At 45.0% G+C, this 23272-nt stretch overlaps 1 protein-coding gene across 2 annotated transcripts in view; it reads left to right on the forward strand.

The window, feature by feature from the left end:
• Positions 1 to 2826: 2826 nt before the first annotated feature.
• The window catches only part of MAGI3 (membrane associated guanylate kinase, WW and PDZ domain containing 3), a 256352-nt gene continuing 235906 nt past the window's right edge, over positions 2827 to 23272 (forward strand). For both annotated transcript variants that reach the window (XM_069944683.1, XM_069944684.1), the window contains exon 1: positions 2827 to 3924. In XM_069944683.1, the coding sequence (XP_069800784.1) occupies positions 3621 to 3924 (304 nt within the window). In that variant the 5' untranslated portion in view covers positions 2827 to 3620. The remainder of the gene's footprint in view (positions 3925 to 23272) is intronic.

The following is a 23272-nucleotide window of genomic DNA, read 5'->3' on the forward strand; positions in this document are numbered from 1 at the left end:
TTGATAAATCTCCCCCATAGCCCCTCCCCCAATAAAAGTTTAAATCACCCCCTTTTCCCATATTATATATAAAACATATAAAAATAAATAAAGATATTATATACCGTAGCGCACATAATCGTCTGATCTATTAAAATAAATCAATATTATTCCCACATGGTGAACGGCGTGAACAAAAAGCGGTAAAAAAACGCCGGGATTGATTATTTTTATTACATTTTATTTTAAATAAAATGAATAAAAACTGATCAGTTATGTCTCATCTACACAAATATGGTATTAATAAAAAATAGAGATCATGGCGCAAAAAATGACGCCCCGTAAACCCCCATACGTGAAAAAAAGAAACGCCATAAAAGTCAAAAAAGAGCCATCGTAATCACAATTGTAATCACATTAGAAAAGCTCTATAAACTGCATATGGCTCAGACGGACCTATAGAATGAAGATGAAATGTCAGTTTTACTGTAAAGTGCATTACGTAAACAGGGAATCCCCCGCAATTTGCAGAATTATATTTTTTTCCCAATTTCACCCCATAAATGATATTTTGGGGGTTCCATCATAAATGGTATGGAAAAAAACGAAAATGCTAAATTGAAAATTGTCCCGGTCCTTAAGGCCATTTTGGTCTCCGTCCTTAAAGGGGTTATCCAGCGCTACAAAAACATGGCCACTTCCCCCTACTGTTGTCTCCAGATTGAATGGGGTTTTGAAACTCAGTTCCATTGAAGTAAATGGAGCTTAAAGGGAACCTGTCGCCCCCCGTGCTCCCGACCACCCGCTAGAGCCCCCTATACTTACCTGATCTCGCCGGGTCCCACTTCTTGATCCGGTCCGGTGACGGAGATATCCCTGCGGGAAGCCGGGCGCGCGCTCCTGAGATGAGTCCGATGCTCATAGAGAATGAATGGAGCGTCGGACTCATCTCAGGAGCGCACGCGCCGGGCTTCGGGCGCTGAAATCTCCGTCACCGGATCAAGAAGCCGGACCCGACGCGATCAGGTAAGTATAGGGGGCTCTAGCGGGGGGTCGGGAGCCTCTCACATTGGCACGGGGGGGGGGGGGTGACAGGTCCTCATTAATTGCAAACCACACCTGAACTGGAGACGACAGTAGGGGGAAAATTGGCCATGTTTTTGTAGCACTGGACAACCCCTTTAAGTGTATTCTGCTCATTGGGCTGCAGGCTTTGAAGTCTACTCTGCTCTCTGCTGCTCCTCCCCGGGTACTGGGGAAAGATGGATCTGGTCCTGGGTGCAGTGTCAGCCTGGAGACACTATATAGCAGGGGTAGGGAACCTTGGCTCTCCAGCTGTTGCAAAACTACAACTCCCATCATGTCTGGACAGCCGAAGGCTGTCCAGGCATGATGGGAGTTGTAGTTTTGCAACATCTTCGGCGGTCCAGGCATGATGGAAGTTGTAGTTTTGCAACATCTTCGGCGGTCCAGGCATGATGGGAGTTGTAGTTTTGCAACAGCTTCGGCTGTCCAGGCATGATGGGAGTTGTAGTTTTGCAACAGCTTCGGCTGTCCAGGCATGATGGGAGTTGTAGTTTTGCAACAGCTTCGGCTGTCCAGGCATGATGGGAGTTGTAGTTTTGCAACATCTTCGGCGGTCCAGGCATGATGGGAGTTGTAGTTTTGCAACATCTTCGGCGGTCCAGGCATGATGGGAGTTGTAGTTTTGCAACATCTTCAGCTGTCCAGGCATGATGGGAGTTGTAGTTTTGCAACATCTTCGGCGGTCCAGGCATGATGGGAGTTGTAGTTTTGCAACAGCTTCGGCTGTCCAGGCATGATGGGAGTTGTAGTTTTGCAACATCTTCGGCGGTCCAGGCATGATGGGAGTTGTAGTTTTGCAACATCTTCGGCGGTCCAGGCATGATGGGAGTTGTAGTTTTGCAACATCTTCGGCGGTCCAGGCATGATGGGAGTTGTAGTTTTGCAACATCTTCGGCGGTCCAGGCATGATGGGAGTTGTAGTTTTGCAACATCTTCGGCGGTCCAGGCATGATGGGAGTTGTAGTTTTGCAACAGCTGGTTCAGCTGTCCAGGCATGATGGGAGTTGTAGTTTTGCAACAGCTGGTTCGGCTGTCCAGGCATGATGGGAGTTGTAGTTTTGCAACAGCTGGAAAGCCAAGGTTCCCTACCCCTGTCATATAATGTCTCCAGGCTGACACTACTCGCATCACCTGTACATAGCCGGGGTCCTGGCACCTTTCTGGGTATCTTATGGGCACGAGTTGCTGTGAATGTGAGGGAGTTGGGGGTCTTCATAGCTCCCAAGCATCTGTTACCGGACTACACCTCCCAGCATCCCAGTGCATGATGGGAGTTATTATGTAACAGCTGGAGAGGGTAGAGCACTTGTCATCACGTGGTCTCTGCTGTCAGACATAGCAGCATGTTCCCTAGATGCCTATTACTGAGCCGGGGCAGACTACACCGTCTCTACAGGTACACTACGCGACATACACACAGACACTAGCCACGCCTCCTCCAGCACAGGCTCCTCCCAGCGTGTCCAGTCACACAAAGCCAGCTCAGTTATTGGTGAGATTCTTAAAGAGAGGCGGGGCCAACAGTCACCACGCCCCGTTCTGCTCGCGACGTCTGGAGCGCTCGAAAAACTCGAGAACGTCAACGTCACTGCAAGAAAGGGCGTGTCGCGGACGGCATCTGAAATGGGCGTGTCTAGCCTGTGGAATGTGGGCGGGACTAGGTACGATGTAGCCAGAGTAGACTAGCCGCGGGGCGTGGCTTAGAGTAGACTATGGGCGTGGCTGAAGTCAGCGCTGGGTTGCGCACCCTCTCTAGCTCCCAGTCCCTTGTTAGTCTCCGCCGAGGCAGCATCCGGACATAGAGCGGGCGGAGTGCAGCTGGAGCATCGGCGGGCGCCGGTACCGGGGGTTGTGTGGGAGTCACCGAGCAGCTGCAGCATCAGCCCGGCTGCCAGCAGGAGTCCCGCTTCTTCCTCCATTCAAAAGTTGCTGTTTCCATGTGCACGGATCCCAGTGACAGACTGCTTCCTGGCACACCCCCTCTGTGTGCCCCATCCCAGGCGAACTACTCCCGCACAACTTTCCAGCCTGTCAGCCCCCATAGTATATAGTCTATATATATATAGTCTACCATGAATGGGTTAATCCCTATGCCCTAGTGTTAGCTGATCACTGTATATGAAGACTGTGACTGTCCCTGCAAGGGTTAACCTCCTTTGTTTTTCTGTATTCCTGTAAATACACCCAGTTGCCTGTCCCTGTGCGGACTACTCCTGCTGCCCTGCTTTCCTTCTAGCAGTGATTGCTTCTTATTGTCGTGTATTTTTTATTATTATTATTTTTATTGTTGTGTTTTCCATAAGTTTTTAGTTTTATACCTTTTTATTATCCGTATTGTCTCTGTGATTTGTGATTGTGCTGGAGGAGCGGCGCAGCTGGCGTCAGGCTGTCACCGGTAGATGCTGAGCTGTCACTGCTGCCAGCTGTTGACTGACCAGGTATTGTAGGCATTGCCCCCCCCATCTATAATCTGTGTTTTAATGTTGATGTATTTTTAGTATTAGCGTCAGATCGGTGGCCGGTGGTTTAGTGGCCGTCTTACCGTATGTGGCACCATGTCCAAAACACTGAAAAAAAAGAAGCACTGGCTGAGCAAAGTGCAGGAGTGTGGGCTGTCCGGGATGGGGGGAGATCCCAGTGCCCTCCTGGAGATCCGCGGGGGCGCTGAGCTGGGAGAGTTCCCTTACCTGGGCCGACTGCGAGAGGATGCTGCCAGCTACATAGCGGGCAAGGTACCCAGCCAAGGGGATGTACTGCTGGAAGTGAATGGGACCCCGGTCAGTGGGCTCACACACCGCGACACGCTGGCAGTGATCAGGCACTTCAGGGAGCCCATCCGTCTGAAGACCGTCAAACCCGGTAAGTGGCGTCTGCAATTTATTTTCCTTAATGTGTCGGGCAGCATGCCCAGGTCAGGATTGTCTGTAATGCTGGGACGGTCCTATTCACTTATGGTTCTGGCTCCGGTAACGTCCATATATTATTATTTTTTTTAGGTATAGAGCACTTCTGTTATATTGGGAAGGGAACCGTGGCTCTCCGACTGTTGCAAAACTACAACTCCCATCATGTCTGGAGAGCCAAAGCTTTAGCTTTGGCTCTCCAGGCATGATGGGAGTTGTAGTTTTGCGCCAGCTGGTATAGAGCAGTTCTATTATTTCGGGTAGGCATCCTTGGTTCTCCAGCTGTTGTAAAACTACAACTCCCAACATGCCAAACCTTTGGCTCTCCAGGCATGATGGGAGTTGTAGTTTTGCGCCAGCTGGTATAGAGCAGTTCTATTATTTCGGGTAGGGATCCTTGGTTCTCCAGCTGTTGTAAAACTACAACTCCCAACATGCCAAACCTTTAGCTTTGGCTCTCCAGGCATGATGGGAGTTGTCATTTTGCAACAGCTGGTATAGAGCAGTTCTATTATTTCAAGTAGGGAACCTTGACTCTCCAGCTGTTGCAAAACTACAACTCCCATCATGCCTGGACAGCCGAAGGGGGGTAGAGAACCATGGCCGAAGGCTGTCCAGGCATGATGGGAGTTGTAGTTTTGCAACAGCTGGAGAGCCAAGGTTCCCTACCCCCTGTATTATATATATGTGGCAGGTTTTTTCCCCAGGATCAGTAACAATTATATAACCGCATACTGTATACCCTTCCATGGAAAGTCTAGCTGTCAGCCATTCCATGTTTAATGTAACTTCTTATGATGCCGCCTGTATGATAGAATGCGGCGGATGCCTCCAGTGACTTTCCTTATACAGCAGGGGGTAGGAAACCATGGCCAAAGGCATGATGGGAGTTGTAGTTTTGCAACAGTTGGAGAGCCTAGGGTTCCCTACCCAAAATAATAGAACTGCTCTATACCAGCTGTTGCAAAACTACAACTCCCATCATGCCTGGAGAGCCAAAGCTAAAGCTTTGGCTCTCCAGGCATGATGGGAGTTGTAGTTTTGCAACAGCCGGAGAGCCAAGGTTCCCTACCCCTGCTATAAACGATGTAAGGCTGATGGTCCACATACTGCTCCAGGTTCAGTGGCTATGAGGCCCTATGGCGAAGCTTTATATATGTTGTATTGAGAGGGGGGGGGGACTTAAAGGAGAACTCCACTTTTTTTTAATCGGGTGTCATATTATGGAGAGCATTGTTGGATAGTCATAAGCTGCGGCCTGTGAGTCCCAGACTGGGGGGGGACACGGTGCTAAGTAAAGTGTCTGAACCCTTTTAGCCATGGGTCTCCCTGATGCTTAGAGGCTGCAAGTAAGGACGTTCCTTTTTTTTTCCAGGTTATTTAAAGGGGTTATCAAGGAATAAAAAGAAATAGCTTTTTTTTGTGCTAAAACAGTGCCACACTGGTTCTCAGGTTGTGTTTGGTATTACAGTGCAGCTCCTTTTACTTCTATGGAACTAAGCAAACTGACGACAGGGGTGGCGCTGTTTATGGAAGGAAGTAACCTGGATAAACCCCTTTAAGATTCCTTTTATTATTTCCTGCTGTGTTTGTACTAAGCATTGGTTCACAGCGTATACTCCTATAGTATTATAGTAATACCTGGAGGTATATGTTGTTCTACTAGGTGATGCCGCCAAGTTTTACCCAGATGCAGAATGACCCCCCCCCCCCCCTTCTGCCCAATTTCACATGCAGTGATTGGTATTCTATTGGAATAGTGAGGGATAGCAAACACAATGCGTATAATCTCTAGGCATCGCCGCCTCCTGGAGTCTGACTGTTCTATTTACTGTTATAGTGACTGTTTGTTTGTTCTTTGTATTGTTGTTATTATTATGGAAACCTATCAATGATATTGACATCCAATGTTTACTAAACATCACTCTCTATCAGAGATAGGAAACCTCGGCTCTCCAGCTGTTGCATAACTACAGTTCCCATCATGCTTTAGCTTTGGCTGTCCAGGCATGATGGGAGTTGTAGTTCTTTAACAGCTGGAGGGCCGGAGTTTGCACCTCTGTAGTAGATCCTTCCTATGTTTTGTACGTTCCTGCTGTGATTACGACACCGTGTGACCTCTGCTATTGGCTGGCACTCCGCCACCACCGGCTCCTCTCATTCCTATGGAGCCCCACAACGAGTCGGTCAGGTTGGGCCGGATTTGTCAGTGTCTTGTTAATGTGTGTGTGAGATCTGGCGGTATGGGGGGGAGCGTGCACGTGGATAGCCGTGCGCAGTTGCAGAATACCAGAGGAGATAACATTATCTGGAGATTAGGATCCGTTTCTCGTACCGTTTTTTTTTTTTTGCTGCAGGCCTGTGAGTGACAGGTATATGTCAGCCGAGGATTCCACACGCCATTGTTTACACCATAACTAGACCTCTAATACCTGGACACATTAACTCCTGACACCTCAGTGGACGCAGCTCTATACAGTGTGTTATCCAGACCTGACAGCCGTCACATCCGGGACGGGGATGGGGGTCAGTCTCTGGTAACTCTTCACACTCCTCATATCCAGAATATAACCCTCCATTGTAGTCGTCTCCTTCTGCCATGTTTGGTTATTATATCAGGTTATGGTAGAGACCTGGATTGGCTTTACTCTTTGGTTATATCACTGTATAGGAAGGGAGAGCTGTACAAATGGCTGTCCATTGTAGGAGCCAATTCATATAAAGTGATCCTGTCACCCCCTTAGGGTCTTATTACATGGCCTAATCATTTTAGTAAACTGGATCGTTTACTGGACCTAAACGACCCGATAATTGAGCAGCAAGGGCTGCATGGACATCGCTAGCGATGTCCATGCAGCCCTTGCCCAAACACCTGACACTTTACCTCTCCCCGCTCCCATTCTTCTCTCCTGTGCTCCGCAGCTTCCCAGTCGCGGCGTCAGTAGCGTCTGAGTGTCTTGTCAGCTGACAGGCCGCTCAGCCAATCATTAGGGCCCTATTCCACCGGACGATCTCAAACGACCGCTATTGCGAAAGACCTGAAAACGTTCACTTGTTTCCATGGAACGATAATCGTTACTTATGATGCTATTTGCGATAGTTTTTTCTTCGCTATTTATTCACTATTGCATTAGTATCTACTGTGAATGACCGACGTTTTATTCAATGCAAACGAGCAACGATAAAACCTTCTGGGTATGGTAGTAGAATGAGAAACTGGTGTCAGAAAGTTATATAGATTTGTAATTTACTTCTATAAAGTAATAATTAATCCTTCTCTGTGTCAGGAACTGTCCAGAGCAGCAGCAATTCCCCAAAGAAAACCTCTGCTGCTCTGGACAATTCCTGACATGGCCAGAGGTGGCAGCAGAGAGCACTGTGTCAGACTGGAAAGAATACACCACTTCCTGCAGGACGTACATCAGCTGATAAGTACCGGAAGACTGGGGATTTTTAACTAGAAGTAATTTACAAATCAGTATAACTTTCTCTGACACCAGCTGGTTTGAAAGTATTTTCTCCCGCCAACATACTCCTTTAAGGGTACGTTCACACTTACCGGATCCGCAGCAGATTTAATTTAAATAACTGAACACAGTATCAGATCTGCACCATCAAATCTGCTGCGGATCCTGTAGGTGTGAACGCACCCTAAATGTATTTATTTATTTATTTTTATAAGGTTTCTATCCAGCTGTTCCCTCATAGATATCAGGCAAAGGTGAGTGACGAGCAGCATGACCTTTATTCCGTTCTTGTAGTAGTACCTCACCCACCATAATGCTGAGAATTGTGCATATTGGCTGTGTTGGCCGTCCTTGTACCTTGACACGACTTGAGTAATACAGGAAGATTTGTGTGCCTGTATCTCTGACCCTGACTATGATAACAGATGCACACGGGAACCTTTGCTCCCCCCCTCCTCCCGCCATAGCTTAGGAAAGTCGTCCGCACCGTGACTCCATTTGGTTGTAGAGATGTTTTGTACGTTGAGGAAGAATGGGTGGGGGTCAAGTATTCTGACCCTCCGTCTGACCTATGGCGTAGCCGCCACATCCCAAGGACGGACATTCCGGCCATGTAGTTGAGTTCACTGCTTTTTTTTTTTTCACACTTTCTTGTTGAAGTTGGAGGTCAGCCCTGTGTTCAAATCTGTCAGTGTCACATGCATCACCTTAGGGCTTATTCCCATGTCCAGTATTCTATCGACGGGAAAGTCCTGTTGTGGACTCTTTCCCCGCCCAGCATCATGTATCAGTATAATGCCGGGAATGGGGAAACTGTTTGAATCTTCACGGCCTCATTAAAGCACGGCAGAGATCCAAACAGTTTCCCTCTCCCGGCATCATACTGATACATGATGCTGGGTGGGGAAAGAGTCCACTACAGGGCTTCACCGTCCATAGAATAGGGGACATGGGAATGAGCCCTTATATACCATTGTAGAATGGGGCAATCCCAACCACCTGAATAGAAGCCACAGCTTTGTACCGGATCCGCTCAGTTTTTTTTTACTTCTTTTCTTTCAAATAACTAACTTCAGAAAGTTATATTGATTTGTAAATTACTTCTATTTAAAAATCTCCAGCCTTTAATTACTTATCAGCTGCTGTATGTCGTGCAGGAAGTGGTGTATTCTTTCCAGTGCTCTCTGCTGCCACCTCTGTCCATGTCAGCAACTGTCCAGAGCAGCAGCAAACCCCCATAGAAAACCTCTCCTGCTCTGGACAGTTCCTGACATGGAAAGAGGTGGCAGCAGAGAGCACTGTGTCAGACTGAAAAGAAAACAGCACTTCCAGCAGGGCATACAGCAGCTGATAAGTACAGGAAGACTGGAGATTTACAAATAGAAGTAAATTATAAATCTATATAACTTTCTTAAACCAGTTGATTTGAAAGAAAAAGATTTTCACCGGAGTACCCCTTTGGGGAAAAAAGAAATAATAATAATTAAAAAAAATATAAAAAAATAAATATAAATATATATATAGCATTTAAGTGTACATCATATTGTATCTTCTAGCGCCCTTACTTTTCTCATCTCCATGTATTGTTACACGGGTCCCGCTGTCTGTGAAATGTAGATGCAGCTGGGGTACATTTTTGTCACCGAGAAGATGCATGATTGTGAATTCCCACAGGTTTTGTGTTTCTGAGGCTGTAATACTGGAGGATTTTCTTAGCTTGCGTCATGCAGAGTATATACGCCGCACAGCTTTAGGTTTGTTCTTTTTGTTCTTTTGAATGACTACTGTGGTTGGCATTGCTGTGGCTATGCCCATTTTGTGGTCTTTAAAGGGGTTATCCAGCGCTACAAAAACATGGCCACTTTTTCCCCTACTGTTGTCTCCAGTTCAGGTGCGGTTTGCAATTAAGCTCCATTTACTTCAATGGAACTGAGTTTCAAAATCCCACCCAAACTGGAGACAACAGTAGGGGGAAAGTGGTCATGTTTTTGTAGCGCTGGATAACCCCTTTTATCCCTCCTGTTGTCTGCATTGCATCTAAATGAGATAGAACACCGGCAATTGTGAATATAGTGGCAGCTACTGTTGGAGTGACAGGCGCGGGAGGAGGAGTGTTCAGTGCAGTCAGGCTGGGTTCACGCTACATTTTTAGAATCAGTTTTTGCAAAAAACGGATGAAAAAACAGATGCATTTGTGTTCATCCGTTTTGATTTGTTTTTTTTTTAAATTGACTTCCATTATAAAAAAAAATTAAATCAAAACACAAGTTTTTTTTTTTTTGTTTTTTTTTTACGTACACAATAATGTGTACGTCAGGACAAGTAAATTTTTGTGTACTTTAAAAATACCGATGCATTTTGATTCTTTTTTTTTTTTTTATAATGGAAGTCAATGGAAAAAATTTATCAAAATGGACGCACACAAGTGCATCCCTTTTTCCATCTGTTTTTTGAAAAAACGGTTAAAAAAAAACAACGAATTGCAATAAAGTAGAGTGAACCAAGCCTCAGCTGGATGGAATTCCATCATATGGGTATATAGAACCAATTGACAAAAAGAAAATTTTGTTTATCAATGCCAACTCCTTCAGTTGGTAAAGATGCCATCACTATCTCTCTGAACCTGTTTTTCTACAGCTACTGTTTGCATTGGATACGAGCATAGCATACATAATGACACACAGTCTGTGTTCACACTGTGCATTTTTTGTAAGACTTAAAGGGGAACTCCAGTGAAACTTTTTTTTTTTTTTTTAATCTGATGTCAGAAAGTTATATAGATTGTAGTTATTATTAGTTATATAGATGTGTAATTTACTTCTATTTAAAACTTTCCAGTCTTTCAGTACTTATCAGCTACTATATGTCCTGCAGGAAGTGGTGTATTCTTTCCAGTCTGACACAGTGCTCTTTGCTGCCACCTCTGTCCATGTCAGATACTGTCCAGAGCAGCAGCAAATCCCCATAGAAAACCTCTCCAACTCGGCACAGTTCCTGACACTGACAGAGGTGGGAGCAGAGAGCACTGTGTCAAGACTGGAAAGAATACACCACTTCCTGCAGGGCACACAGCAGCTGATAAGTCCTGGAAGACTTGAGATTTTTAAATAGAAGTAAACTACAAATCTCTGCCACCAGTTGATATTTGGTGAATTACCCCTTTAAATGTGATTTGCTTTTATACGACACATGTTGCTGCATACCGTCACTCAGACCCTATCTAGCTGTATAGAGGCACATTGAGTGCCCATACCTCCATAATACAGAGCTGTAGGCATAGGGCACCATACAACAGGGATGTTCTTCCCGTGCCATAAAAGATGTATACGGGTTGTAATGCAATAATGTAATACAAAGCAGGGGCATGAGCCTAGCTGGATAGCTATAGATGTATACAGATATATAGGGATGGATACTAGTCATTGGCATAATATGGGCCACGTTCAGCGTGTGACATCTGGAGGTGTAACTCTCGCTCGCCTGGACACTTCTGGACATAAATAGAGCGTGTCGGCTTTAAATAGCGCTGTTTGTGTACCTTCCCCATGGCAATTGTCATATTGAAGAATGATTAGCTCCATGGTGAAAATAGTTGATTGTGTAAGTGAAGCATTGAGTGAGGATTCCGGATCAGGTTCCAGGGTTTATTGTATGTAACTGAGGACAAGGCACTGGGTGGCTTATGTAATATGGGGAAAACACAGATTATTCCAGAGGATATTTACACCTGTCGCTGTTACTTCTGGTTGTATGTTGGGGCGTAAGGGGTTAAAAACATTAAATCATTTTGGCTGAGCAGTCTGTTCTGTGCAAAAACGATCAGTCGAATGATGATCAAACAATCGAACTAACAAGACTTTGCAACGATTTAATTGCTCGTCTAAACGACTATCGCTGTAAAAATTAAATTGTTGATTCAAAGTTTTTAATTGATCTTTTGAGTGATTTATCGCTCTGTCTAAGGGGCCCTATTCCACGGAGCGATAATCGGCCGAATTGGGCGGTTATTGCTCTGTGGAATAGAAACAACGATCAGCCGATGATCGGGGCATCGGCTGATCGTTTATTTAGGTGCAAACCTAAAATCATCGGGCACCCACCACGCATCGCTACGTGGAATAGCGGTATACGGCCAGCGATTTCACAAGCACCGTACTTTACCTAACCATATTGCAGGTCTTCTCCTGCGCTACTTCTCCCTCCTAGCGCGCGCGCAGCAGCATTCGGCGCGGCCTGTCTGAGCTGACAGACTGCCCAGCCAATCACTGGCGGGGACCGCCACGGTCAGTGATTGGCTGAGCGGTCTGTCAGCTCAGACAGGCCGCACTGAAGCTGCTGCAGATCGCGGGACCGGGAGAAGGAGCGCAGGAGAAGACCTGCAACATGGTTAGGTAAAGTATGCTGTTTAAACATGGGCTGCAAGGACATCGATAACGATGTCCCTGCAGCCCTCGCTAAACGATTGTCGGGCCATGGAATAGGCCCAGTAAACGAGCGCCGATCTAGTAGATCGGCGCTCGTTTATATTATTGATCGGACCCCCATCGGCCCGTGGAATAGGAGCCCAAGGGTCCATTTACACAGAAAGATTGTCTGACAGATTATCTGCCAAAGATGTAAAGCCAAAGCCAGAAATGGATTTGAAAAGAGGAAAAAATCTTAGGCTTTCCTTTATGACCTGATCTCTGTTTATAGTCTGTTTCTGGCTTTGGCTTCAAATCTTTGGCAGATAATCTGTCAGATAATCTTTCCTAGAAGGACCATAAGGCTGGAATCAATTTTTGAGCTAAACACAATAGTGCATTGAAAATAGAGAAGTCTTGGTCTTTGCGTTTATACTTTTTTCTTCTTTTTGGATCTACTTCTAACTTTGTTTTAAAAACTATTGTGTGTTTTTTTTTTTTTTTTTTTTTTAACCTATTTTTGTTTTCTTCCTGTTCTGGTTTACGAGCTGTATTTATGGGAAATACAGTAATTCTTTCTTCTAGAACTGACCAGCCCCATAGCCACAGCTTGCTCAGTTGGTCAGTCAGTTTCTGCAACCTAGTTATTAGACACTGGGCCGATCCTCTGGGGTGATACGTGACTGGCGTACAGCAGATTGTCTAGGTCCCACCTAAGTGCGAAGCTATTTCCATTACAATTACGCACTTTAGTTGAATAGACTTTCTTAAAGGCCCCATTAAGTCATGGAGAATTTCTCTGTTTGGTCTGTGACCCTAATTGTCACTTTTCCCACCATTAGTCTACAAACATTTTGTCCGGGTCACCACAACAAAGGAAAGAAATTCCTCCCCATAGTGTGTCACAGCCGCTGGTGGGGTTTAGTAGGCTTCTGTAATAGGTTTGTGTGTTATGTTTTTTGTTTTTTTTTCTAAGCCTTTTGAAGTTAGAATTGACGCAACCCCTAAGGGTAGGTTCACACTTGCGGAAATGTTTACGACTGTAAATCAGTTCCTTTCATCTTTTTTAGGTTGTTTTGGAGCAAGCACAATGGATTTCTGCAAGCTACTGAATGGGAGGGTAGCAGAAATGATGGCAATAAAATCTGCCCTGTGTGAATCCATCCTAATAGAAAAGGAGACAATAATTTGGTTGTGAAATAGTAGGGTGAATCAACACACATGGTAGCATGGTATCCACTGTGGTTCTGCTCTACAGTGTTTCTGCACCATAACATACATACATAAAATAAAAATATATATATATATATATATATATATATATATATATATTATAACCTCTGTACCCCGCGCTAATCTCTGTATTGGCCCCCGGCTTCTGTGTAATAAATAGACGTGCTCGTATGGCACGTGACCCGCGGCTCCATTCCTGTAGAACAACTGGAAAGAGCTGAGCTGTGGGTCACGTGACGATCAGCTTATATGGTAAGCAGAATGCTTTATAACCACATTATTTTACCTCACAACATCGAATATTGATGATCATTTCCTTTTAAAGGGCTACTCCAGCGCTGATAAAAAAAAAATCAAACATAGTTTTTACACTTACCATCCCTCCTGAATCTGTCTCCGTTTGAATTTCCCGCTGTTTGCAGGTCCCTAAAGCCCCGGTTGGTGTGTTCATTTTTTCTTTACTTCCTGGTTTGGGTTGTCCCATGATGCACTTTGTCTCCTGTGATGTCTAACTTACTCTGTAGAACTGTTAGATGGCTTACATCTTGTTCAGCCAATCAGAGCTAAGCAACCTGCGTCATCTGACAGAGAGAGGCTGGCCTAACAGGGATTAAACCCGCCTCCCTCTTGATGTCATTGTCACAAAATGGCTGCAACAGAGCAGCCTGAGGTCAACAGTCATTAGGTGAGAATGAGTTTACTTCACTTTCTGGTGGGGGATTGAGGGGTGAAAAGATAGGGAAGGGGCAGATAAGTGATTGGAGCATATTACAAAGTTATATAACCTTATAATGTGTTTCAATTACTGGGAAAAAGCTTTTAGTTGGAGTACCCCTTTAAGGTTGGTTGACAATAGAACTTTTACATTACCTTACATACCTTACTACATAGTGAAATCCGCAAAGAATGAGAATGCTTTGGATTTTAAAATCTGTTCTATGCTCATCCAGTATTTCCGTGTGAATAATGTTTGTAACATGTGACCGGGATCTGTAAGATCTCATCCACCTGTCTGCTGCTATAATCCGCTGCGGATGTTACCGCCACAAACAGCCCTCAGCATTTCCGCTACATGTGAATGCATCAGCCTCATAACCCTGCTTGTCAGAGTACATTCCTGAGGGCCAAACCAGCCTTCACTGTCATCATAACCTGCCGTAACCTTCTCGTTTTAAAAAAAAAATTCTTAAAATATTTTCTATTGAAAATGGCGGCAAGCACTTACAAAATGTTTTTTATTTACCTTCATGCTGGTATAACAGATTACAAAAACTTTGGGCCGTATTAGACTATCCGATATTTAGGAGTAAGCGAGCGCCAACCCGTCAGCACTCCATCATGTGCTGCTTCTGGCTTGGTATGGGTTTGAACGCAGAAAACCCAAGTGATCAATGTTTTTGAGGACTGTCTGACATGTGGATGTCAGACTGTTACCTGGAAACTTAGTCACTGGGGATCACTACACTACAGAGAATGACTATACTGCTTCCCCCGCAGGCATCGTGGCGGCTGTCCCGCCCCTTGGGGAACACGCGATGCCGGAGGACACTTTCTTAACACTCCAACCAGTTACATATATGGTTCTCAGTTAAAGGACACCTGTCACGATGCTCGGTATTCAGTTTGACTTAATAGCAGCAAGTTATAAAACTAGAGAAGCTGAGCGGATTGAAACATTCAGTGTAATGCATAACTTTATGATTGAAATCCCTGCCCAGTCTGAGCTTAAGAGTCCAGTGGGTGGTTCTGCCAGTGATTGACAGCTGTCTTTTTGTACACTCTTATTCAGGGAAGGCAGTCAGTCATTGAGTGCTACCACCCGCTGGACTCCTTAGCGTTAAGAGAGCAGGAAGCTATATTATACAATCCATCAACGGGCTCCGCTCCTCCTGCTCTATACCTGCTTTCTATAATCGGCATTATCATGGGGACAGTTTCCCTGCTCTGTCCTGTCTATCAATCTATATTCACTGCATTTCAGTAGTTTGCACCATCATTGCGGGTCCACAATTACGGACAAATTTAGGGCCCATTGATTTCTATTGGACTATTCGCACTGTAGTTTTATCTGCAATTTGTGCCACATCAAAAAATAAAAAAGTCCTAGTATGGGCCGTAATTGTGGAATGGATTAGCCAATAGAAGTCTATGTAACATCTGCAAAAAATAGGGGTCATCTCAATTTAAAGAGAAACTAATGGCAGATTAGACAAATCTAACCTGCTAATGTGTCCTATAGAACCCTGGGTGCTGAGGATGAAGGTAAGTTTCTTTATAACTGGCAATTCGGAACAGGCAGTCAATAAGACAGCATTCTTGAGGTGCATCTATTTCACTAGTAAAGAGGGTTTGGTGCATCAGGGATGGGACCACCGCCCCCAACGCACCAATCTGCCTCCGACCAGTCCCTAATAATTCTCAGTGAGGCAGGCCAGAGACTTACCTTCATCCTTAGCCCCCTATGCTTTCCCCTAGCTCGGGAACACCACCCCCGACGTGCTACTCCTCACCCTGCCTGGCGGGACCGTCGCTTCGCTCTCTTTTTTTTCCCCACCCGGGATTTCACTCCTCACATGCCTCCTGCAGCAGGGACATCTCCCTGCCACTGGAGTCCCGGCGGGGGGTATGGGGAGTCCCAGCGGGGAGATGTCTTTGGGTTGGGAAGCGGGCATGCCGTGGGGGGTGTCCATGGGGTGGGGAGGTGTCCCAGAGCTGGGGGAGAGCAGGAGCATCCCCCAGCCATCATCTCATCTAGGAGTCAGGTCGTGACATCACCATTTTTACTTCAGGCAGTAGTAAGTGCAGGGAAAAAAGCACTTTATAAGCATTTCCCGTAATAAGTGTATACTGGTGATTTGTATAACTTTTGGGTGGCAATACAATACTCTAATAAATATTTTCGCCTGATTTCTTAAATCTTTTGTGCATTGCAGATAGCAGATATAATATAACTTACGAATAGTAGTACTAAGGCCTAAGGCACAAACATGGAGGAGCTTCCTATACGGGGCTGAGTTGTCTCCAGACGTCTCGGTGTATCAGCTGAAATGACAACGATTACCTCCCAGCTGAACTTTTAAAGTGAAAAAGCTGTGTAGCTGTCATTTCCTTGCAGCACTATGTAACCTTTACCAGGTTAAGGTTATTCCCTTACATAACCGTATTTCGTATTAACAACATTTATTAATACAGAAAAGACCGACCTGAACCGACAACGACGCCGTAAAATACAATAACCGGCCCGGAACGTTTAGAGAATGCTCGTCTCGTTTACAATCCTCTTACGTTTGCCGGTAATAATAGTCTCCGAATGTCGGATTGGGCTGTCTGTTCAGAAGGCTATAACAGCAATTGCCTATAACTAACGTTTACATCCAGAAAGTCTGATTTGCGCGAACCGTCTCGGTGCTGTCACAGATCACTAGAGCTGTCGAAATCTGACGCTTAACATTTTAATTGCTGACTAGAAATATTATTCATGAGTTTCATGCTGGCGTGCCTGAGTAATTGTAGCTATAATACCAGGCATGTGATACACCGCCGAAGCAGATGGCTGTGTCTGGAAGTAGGAAGAAATTGAAACGAAAGACAACCAAGAATACATATTTATATTCCTAAAGCAGATTATCCCGCTCAGCGTTGCTGCAGAAATAAATGGCCGGCTTCCTGGAGTGTCTTCATCCCTTTTCGCTAGTTTGGATCCCATTTGCCGGGCTGCAGAGGGCCGTAAACCGCAGTCTATATTTCATTTTATTATTATTTGTTAAATAATTTCGCTTTCCCCTGCAGCCTTTCCGAATGCGATCATCTCCCTTAAATTTGGAGAAATAGAAATACTCTTGTTTTTCAGAAGCTGAGGCTGGGCTCCCATCACGTTTTCAGCCTACAGCCGCAGTATCTGGCAGCAGTTTGTCTATAAATGTTGCCGCCATATAGTGCAGCTTGTTTCTGACAGGCCCCATAGACTTTAATGGGAGGACATAGTCAGTTAATGACTGCGATTGGTCCATTTTCCTAACGTATATGCTAATTTTGTGGGACTCGATAACGTCTGCTTCACTGTCGAGTCCTGTAGAATTAGTGTATACGTTCATAGAATAGACCGAACATAACCTGTGGGCCTGAATGGAGCATGCTGCAGTATACACCAGCAATAAGGAGCATACTTGAGACATTTGAATAGCGGTGGCTGAAGAAGAAGCTGGATGGAGCTCTAGGAATTCCTGGAAAACAAGGATACATAGACCATATGCATGTTTTCCAACTTGGATCCAACTCCTTCAGCCACTGGTATTAAAATGACAAATGAGTATTGCTAACGTATTGCAGTGTGCTCCAGATGTGCATGCTCTTTATTGCTAACGTATTGCAGTGTGCTACAGATACGCATGCTCTTTATTGCTGACGTATTGCAGTGTGCTCCAGATGTGCATGCTCTTTATTGCTGACGTATTGCAGTGTGCTCCAGATGTGCATGCTCTTTATTGCTAACGTATTGCAGTGTGCTCCAGATGTGCATGCTCTTTATTGCTAACGTATTGCAGTGTGCTCCAGATGTGCATGCTCTTTATTGCTAACGTATTGCAGTGTGCTCCAGATGTGCATGCTCTTTATTGCCAACGTATTGCAGTGTGCTCCAGATGTGCATGCTCTTTATTGCTAACATATTGCAGTGTGCTCCAGATACGCATGCTCTTTATTGCTGACGTATTGCAGTGTGCTCCAGATGTGCATGCTCTTTATTGCTGACGTATTGCAGTGTGCTCCAGATGTGCATGCTCTTTATTGCTAACGTATTGCAGTGTGCTCCACATGTGCATGCTCTTTATTGCTGACGTATTGCAGTGTGCTCCACATGTGCAGGCTCTTTATTGCTGACGTATTGCAGTGTGCTCCAGAAGAGCATGCTCTTTACTCCCGACGTACTGCAGTGTGCTCTATTCAGGCCTAGAAAACACGTTCAGTCCACTTGCCCTCATCTCTAGCCAGCATTAAGGAAGTTGGATGCAGCCCTAAGGGCCGCCTGGGAAGCACCACCATGGGCTATGTTCACACTACGTATTTCTTATGACAAGAACAGCTGTTGTTAGTAAATAAAACAATGGCTGTTCTTGTTATAAAATAATGAGCAGCATTAAAAACACTGTGTGGCTGTCATGTTGGCCGTAGTGTGCCTGGAAATCGGTGGTTAAAGGTGATATTCAGCATTAGAAAAACATGTCCGCTTTCTTTTAGAGACAACGCGACTTTTGTCTCCAGTTCAGGTGTGGTTTACAATTAAGAAAGTAGCCATGTTTTTTTAACACTGGAGAACCCCTTTAATTGTTTTCCAGATACATCCATATGGTGGTCGGATTTCAAGGATTTTAAAATGATGTTTATCCAAATGATAATGCATTATCGGCCAGATGAACATGTAGAACAGCAGCCGTTGTTTGACACTGCCAACAACGGCCATATTAAACAACCGCCTTTGTTATACATCGTGTGAACATGGCCATAGGCCGTATCCATGTTTTCCAGGACCCCCTAAGGATAACCCGCTGGGGATTCCGCGCCCACGTCATAGACTCCATTCTATGCAAAGGCAGATTCTGCCGTCCACCCAAAGAATGAACCAAATTCCTTAGTGCTGACTTAGGGCCCTATTCCACCGGACGATTATCGTTCAGATTATCGTTAAATCATTTAAATCTAAACGATAATTGTTTAAACGATTAACGACCGAACGAGAAATCGTTGATCGCTTTATAAGACCTGGACCTATTGTTATTGTTGCTCGTTCGCAAAACGTTCTCAAATCGTTCGCTTTGAATAAGACATCGTTCGGTCGTTCGCAATAGATACGAACGCAATAGCGAAGAAAAACTATCGCAATTACGATCATAAGTAACGATTATCGTTCCGTGGAAATGAGTGAACGTTTTCAGGTCTTTCGCAATAGCGGTCGTTTGAGATCGTTAATCGTTAACGAATATGCAAACGATAATCGTCCGGCGGAATAGGGCCCTTAGCCTAACAACTTCAGCCACCGGTAATCAAATGCAGAGCGTTCGGCCTTTGACAAGTCTTGTTAAGTCTTGACCTCAAACCCTTCCTATTCCTTTTCAGAGGTCTGAACTGTGTATGTATTTTACGGTGATAGAGACGCAGTATGTCCTTCAGACCTCTGTCAGCTTGTAATGGATGTTAAAGACCTACACAGCGTATGTATGAGAGCAACTTCTAGTTACTTTTCTGTGAAGGTGAACCATTCCTTGTTTCTACTTCTAACAGGGGAACGACTTTTGATTTCAGCGATTGATGGATCAGATGAAACACCCCTACAGTTTTACCTGAGGCAATTCCCACCTGCTTAAAAAGAGAACGTTAGTGAAGTAATCCAACTCTGCTACATTAATTCGGGGCAGCGGCTTGAAGACTGTAACTTATTTTCACCTTGGAGATTTAAATTAAACGGTTATTCTGGTTGAAGGAGTTACATAAGAACACTGCAGGGAGCCAAGGTGTGGATTCATGTCTTGTGGAGAGAATACAGCAGTGTTTTATTTTCCACTAGATATTCTTTATTTGTCTAGATCGGTTTCACTGGAGTACTTCTCTTCAGATCCTTAAAGGGAATCTGGCACTAGGTTTATGGTGCCTCAAACTAGTGACACAAATGGTGAACAGATCGGTGTATTACGTCTATCATTCTGTTCAGCCGTTCTCCTAATATGCAGGAGAATAGCAGTCTTGCCACATCCCTCCCCCTCCAACTGCCGATTGACGGTTGACTGCCTATACACAGCATGGATAGATAAATGCCAATGAGCTGCTGGTGGGCGGGGTTTTCTGCTTCTCATGAATATCCAGGACTACTGGGCTCATGCACATAAAGGAGAGGATACTTATTGTCCATGTTATTCAGGAGGATATCAGCCGCACAGAACAATGTAAGGGATACATCATTCTGATCAGCTTCTCTGTCACTAGTTTATACTACCCTGAGATAGGACAGCCTAAACCTGCTGACAGTCTCTTTAAAGAGTTGACACCGATAAACCATCCTTTGCCGGATTAGGAAGGCACCCTCCCTTCATGAATGCAAGCCTATTGGCACATTGTTATTTGGCATAAAGAAATAATGACTATCTGTACTGGTTATCTGTCCATTATACAGCACCAGTCTATTCCATAGGTCTCTATAGAGAAGGCACCTAAGCAGCTCTCTATCCCCATGGGAGACAAAGTCTTCCATGCCTCAACCATAAAGCTGGGTTTACTCATTGCAGTGTCCCCATCCTGACACTGTACTGGGTAGAAACCCCACCTCATTGTAACCCACCACTACCTGGTCAGCTCTGCCGGTGATCGGACACCTTCCGGCTCTCCCCTGGTGCTGTCCACATCACTTCTGATTCCCTCTGACCCCTGAATTAACCCCTTAACCCCGGCACTAGTACCAGTAGCAGCCAGTTTGCAGCCACCTGGGGAGTTGTATGTGGATGGAGAGTTAACTGATTAACCCCTTCCTTACTGATACAGTATCCTTCATCGATACAGAACACCTTATTTTTGGGTTGTGGAACAAATCGTCTGTGTTTCAATTGTTTCTTATGGGACAGTTTGCTTTGATATATGAGTACCTGGTCCCAGAATGAATAATGCTCATAATCCAAGGTGTCACTCTATTAGTAAGGATTGCAGTGTCTTGGCTGGTTATAGGCACTTTATTAACTGCGTATGTGCTGTTTGTACACTATTGTTGATATTGAGGTGATTTATTTTGACAAATGCTGACAAGGTCCCCCACAATCTGGGCAGCAGGGTAGTCCGGCGGGGGGGGGGGGGGAAACGACGTCCACTCACCTCCCCGGTTCCAGCCGCATCGCGGCGCTCCGGTTCCCGTACACTTCCTGGTGTCTGACACGGGCCCGAGACGTGACGTCTCAGGTCCGCTCAGCCAGTCGGTGACAGAGGCGGAATCCGTTTAAAGTCCGCTCAGATCCCGCCTCTGTCACTGACTGGCTGAGCGGACCTGAGACGTATCGACATGTCAATTATCGACCAGAGCGCCGCGATGCGGGACCTGCTGCTGGAACCGGGGAGGTGAGTGGATGTCGTTTCCCTCAGCCACCTCCTCCACGGTGTCAGGAAAAAAATGCCCCCCCCCCGCCGGAGTACCCCTTTAAGTTGGTGTCCTTGTAGTTAAATAAAAATATACTTTTGATGTATTCAACTCTCGCTTTTACAAATCCCATCCACTTGCCTGCCACTTACTTCCGTGGATTTTTCCTCTGCAAAGTCGCAGCATTAGTCTGAGGGCCGTATAACACGACCCGGCATTTGCTGAAAGCGAGTGCCGATCTACTAGATCAGCGCTCGATTAATGAGCCTTTTACATGACTCGGTAATCGTGCAGCCCTTGCTGTGTATATAGAAAATATTAAGGTTATTACTTAACTGTAGGCGCATAGCAGCCACCTATGACTATTTCTAACCTGTCTGTGTAGTGACAGGCCACTCAGCCAATCACTGGCCAAGACGAAACATCATCACAGCCAATGATTGGCTTATAGGCTTTTCACTGACTGCTTGTGTGAATGGGGAACAGGCAGCAGAACACCAGGGTGTATGGACAGGTAAGTAATATCTTTATACTGTCATCGCCTCCTATTACACTGAGCGATCGGCTGATTGTTGTCTTTTACATGGGGAAATATCTGCCCGATTCTGCCTCATTGGGCAGATTTTTGCCCCGTGTAATAGATCTCTATTGGCCAAGTAGCCTGTAAGAAGCATCTCACCCCTTAACCTACTTTGCCTTGGGCATCAAAATATTTGTTATATGAGGACCTGCTAAGAGTGGAAGTTTCCGATATTACGCTAAGCTATACTTTGTGAAGCACCGTATGTAATATAGTAATATTTGAGCACTGCGCAGATTCTGCCAAGAAGTAAAGTCGTATGATGAAAGACAGCTGAGGACTTCACTGAAATAGGATCTATCTGCGAAGAGTGGAAAGAATATGGAATTGTGTGCTTTGCTTGTGGCTGGCGGCGGCTCAGAACTGAAGTCTTGGTCTGTAAATATGTGTAGAGAGGTTCTGGGTTACTGGCAGCTCCTGCTGCTTTGGGACACCTTAACATTTGTACAATAAACACTCCGGTACTCCAGTGAAAATCTTATTCTTTCAAATCATCTGGTGTCAGAGAGTTACATAGATTTGTAATTTACTTCTATTAAAAAAAAAATCTCAAGTGTTCCCATACTTATCAGCTGCTTTATGTCCTGCAGGAAGTGGTGTATTCTTTCCAGTCTGACATAGTGCTCTCTGCTGCCACCTCTATCCACGTCAGCATATCATCATAGAAAACCTCTCCTGCTCTGGACAGTTCCTGACATGGACAGAGGTGGCAGCACTGTACCAGACTGGAAAGAATACACCACTTCCAGCAGGACATACAGCAGCTGATAAGTACTGGAAGACTGGAGATTTTTTAAGTAAATTACAAATCTTTAAAACTTTCTGAAACCAGTTTATTTCCCTGGAGTGTGTGTGTGTGTGTGTGTGTATGTATATATATATATATATATATATATATATATATATATATATATATAGTTGACTAGTATTTTTGCAGTTAACAACATAATAGCCCTCATGAATCATTGATCCTTAGCTGCAGCAGCACAGACTGATTGACCACTAGGAATCACTTACACGTGAATCGTTCTCTCTGAGGTTCAGTAATGGCCGCTGTCTGGCTCTAGCAATGCATTATGCCATCTTTATCTCAGCATTCTGGAATTCTGATGTACACTGCCGCGGGACACCACCACACCACAAGCAGCCAGTCTTCCATCTTTATTTCCACTCTGTATTCCAGATGATTTTGTGGTTTATTCCCATTCTCTATTTGGTATTAAACATTTTTAAACATTTTTTTGTTGTTGTTTTAGGTATCTGTTTTTTGTTATTTTAATAAATGGGATAAGTCTTTATGAGATGAATCTAAGGGATCGTTCACACATCCGCAAAATAATGTCCGTGCACAGGCCCTAATCTGCGGACCAGACCTCAGAGCTTCCGGCACCATAGTTAACCATGATGCCGGGACCCCAAGATCCGATCCGCCGAATACTCATGTGAATGCCCCTTTATTGATAAGGCTAATGCTGCATTTACACGAAGCGATAATTGGCCCGATCGTACGA

Source organism: Dendropsophus ebraccatus, chromosome 11, assembly GCF_027789765.1.
Source record: "Dendropsophus ebraccatus isolate aDenEbr1 chromosome 11, aDenEbr1.pat, whole genome shotgun sequence".
NCBI lineage: Eukaryota > Metazoa > Chordata > Amphibia > Anura > Hylidae > Dendropsophus > Dendropsophus ebraccatus.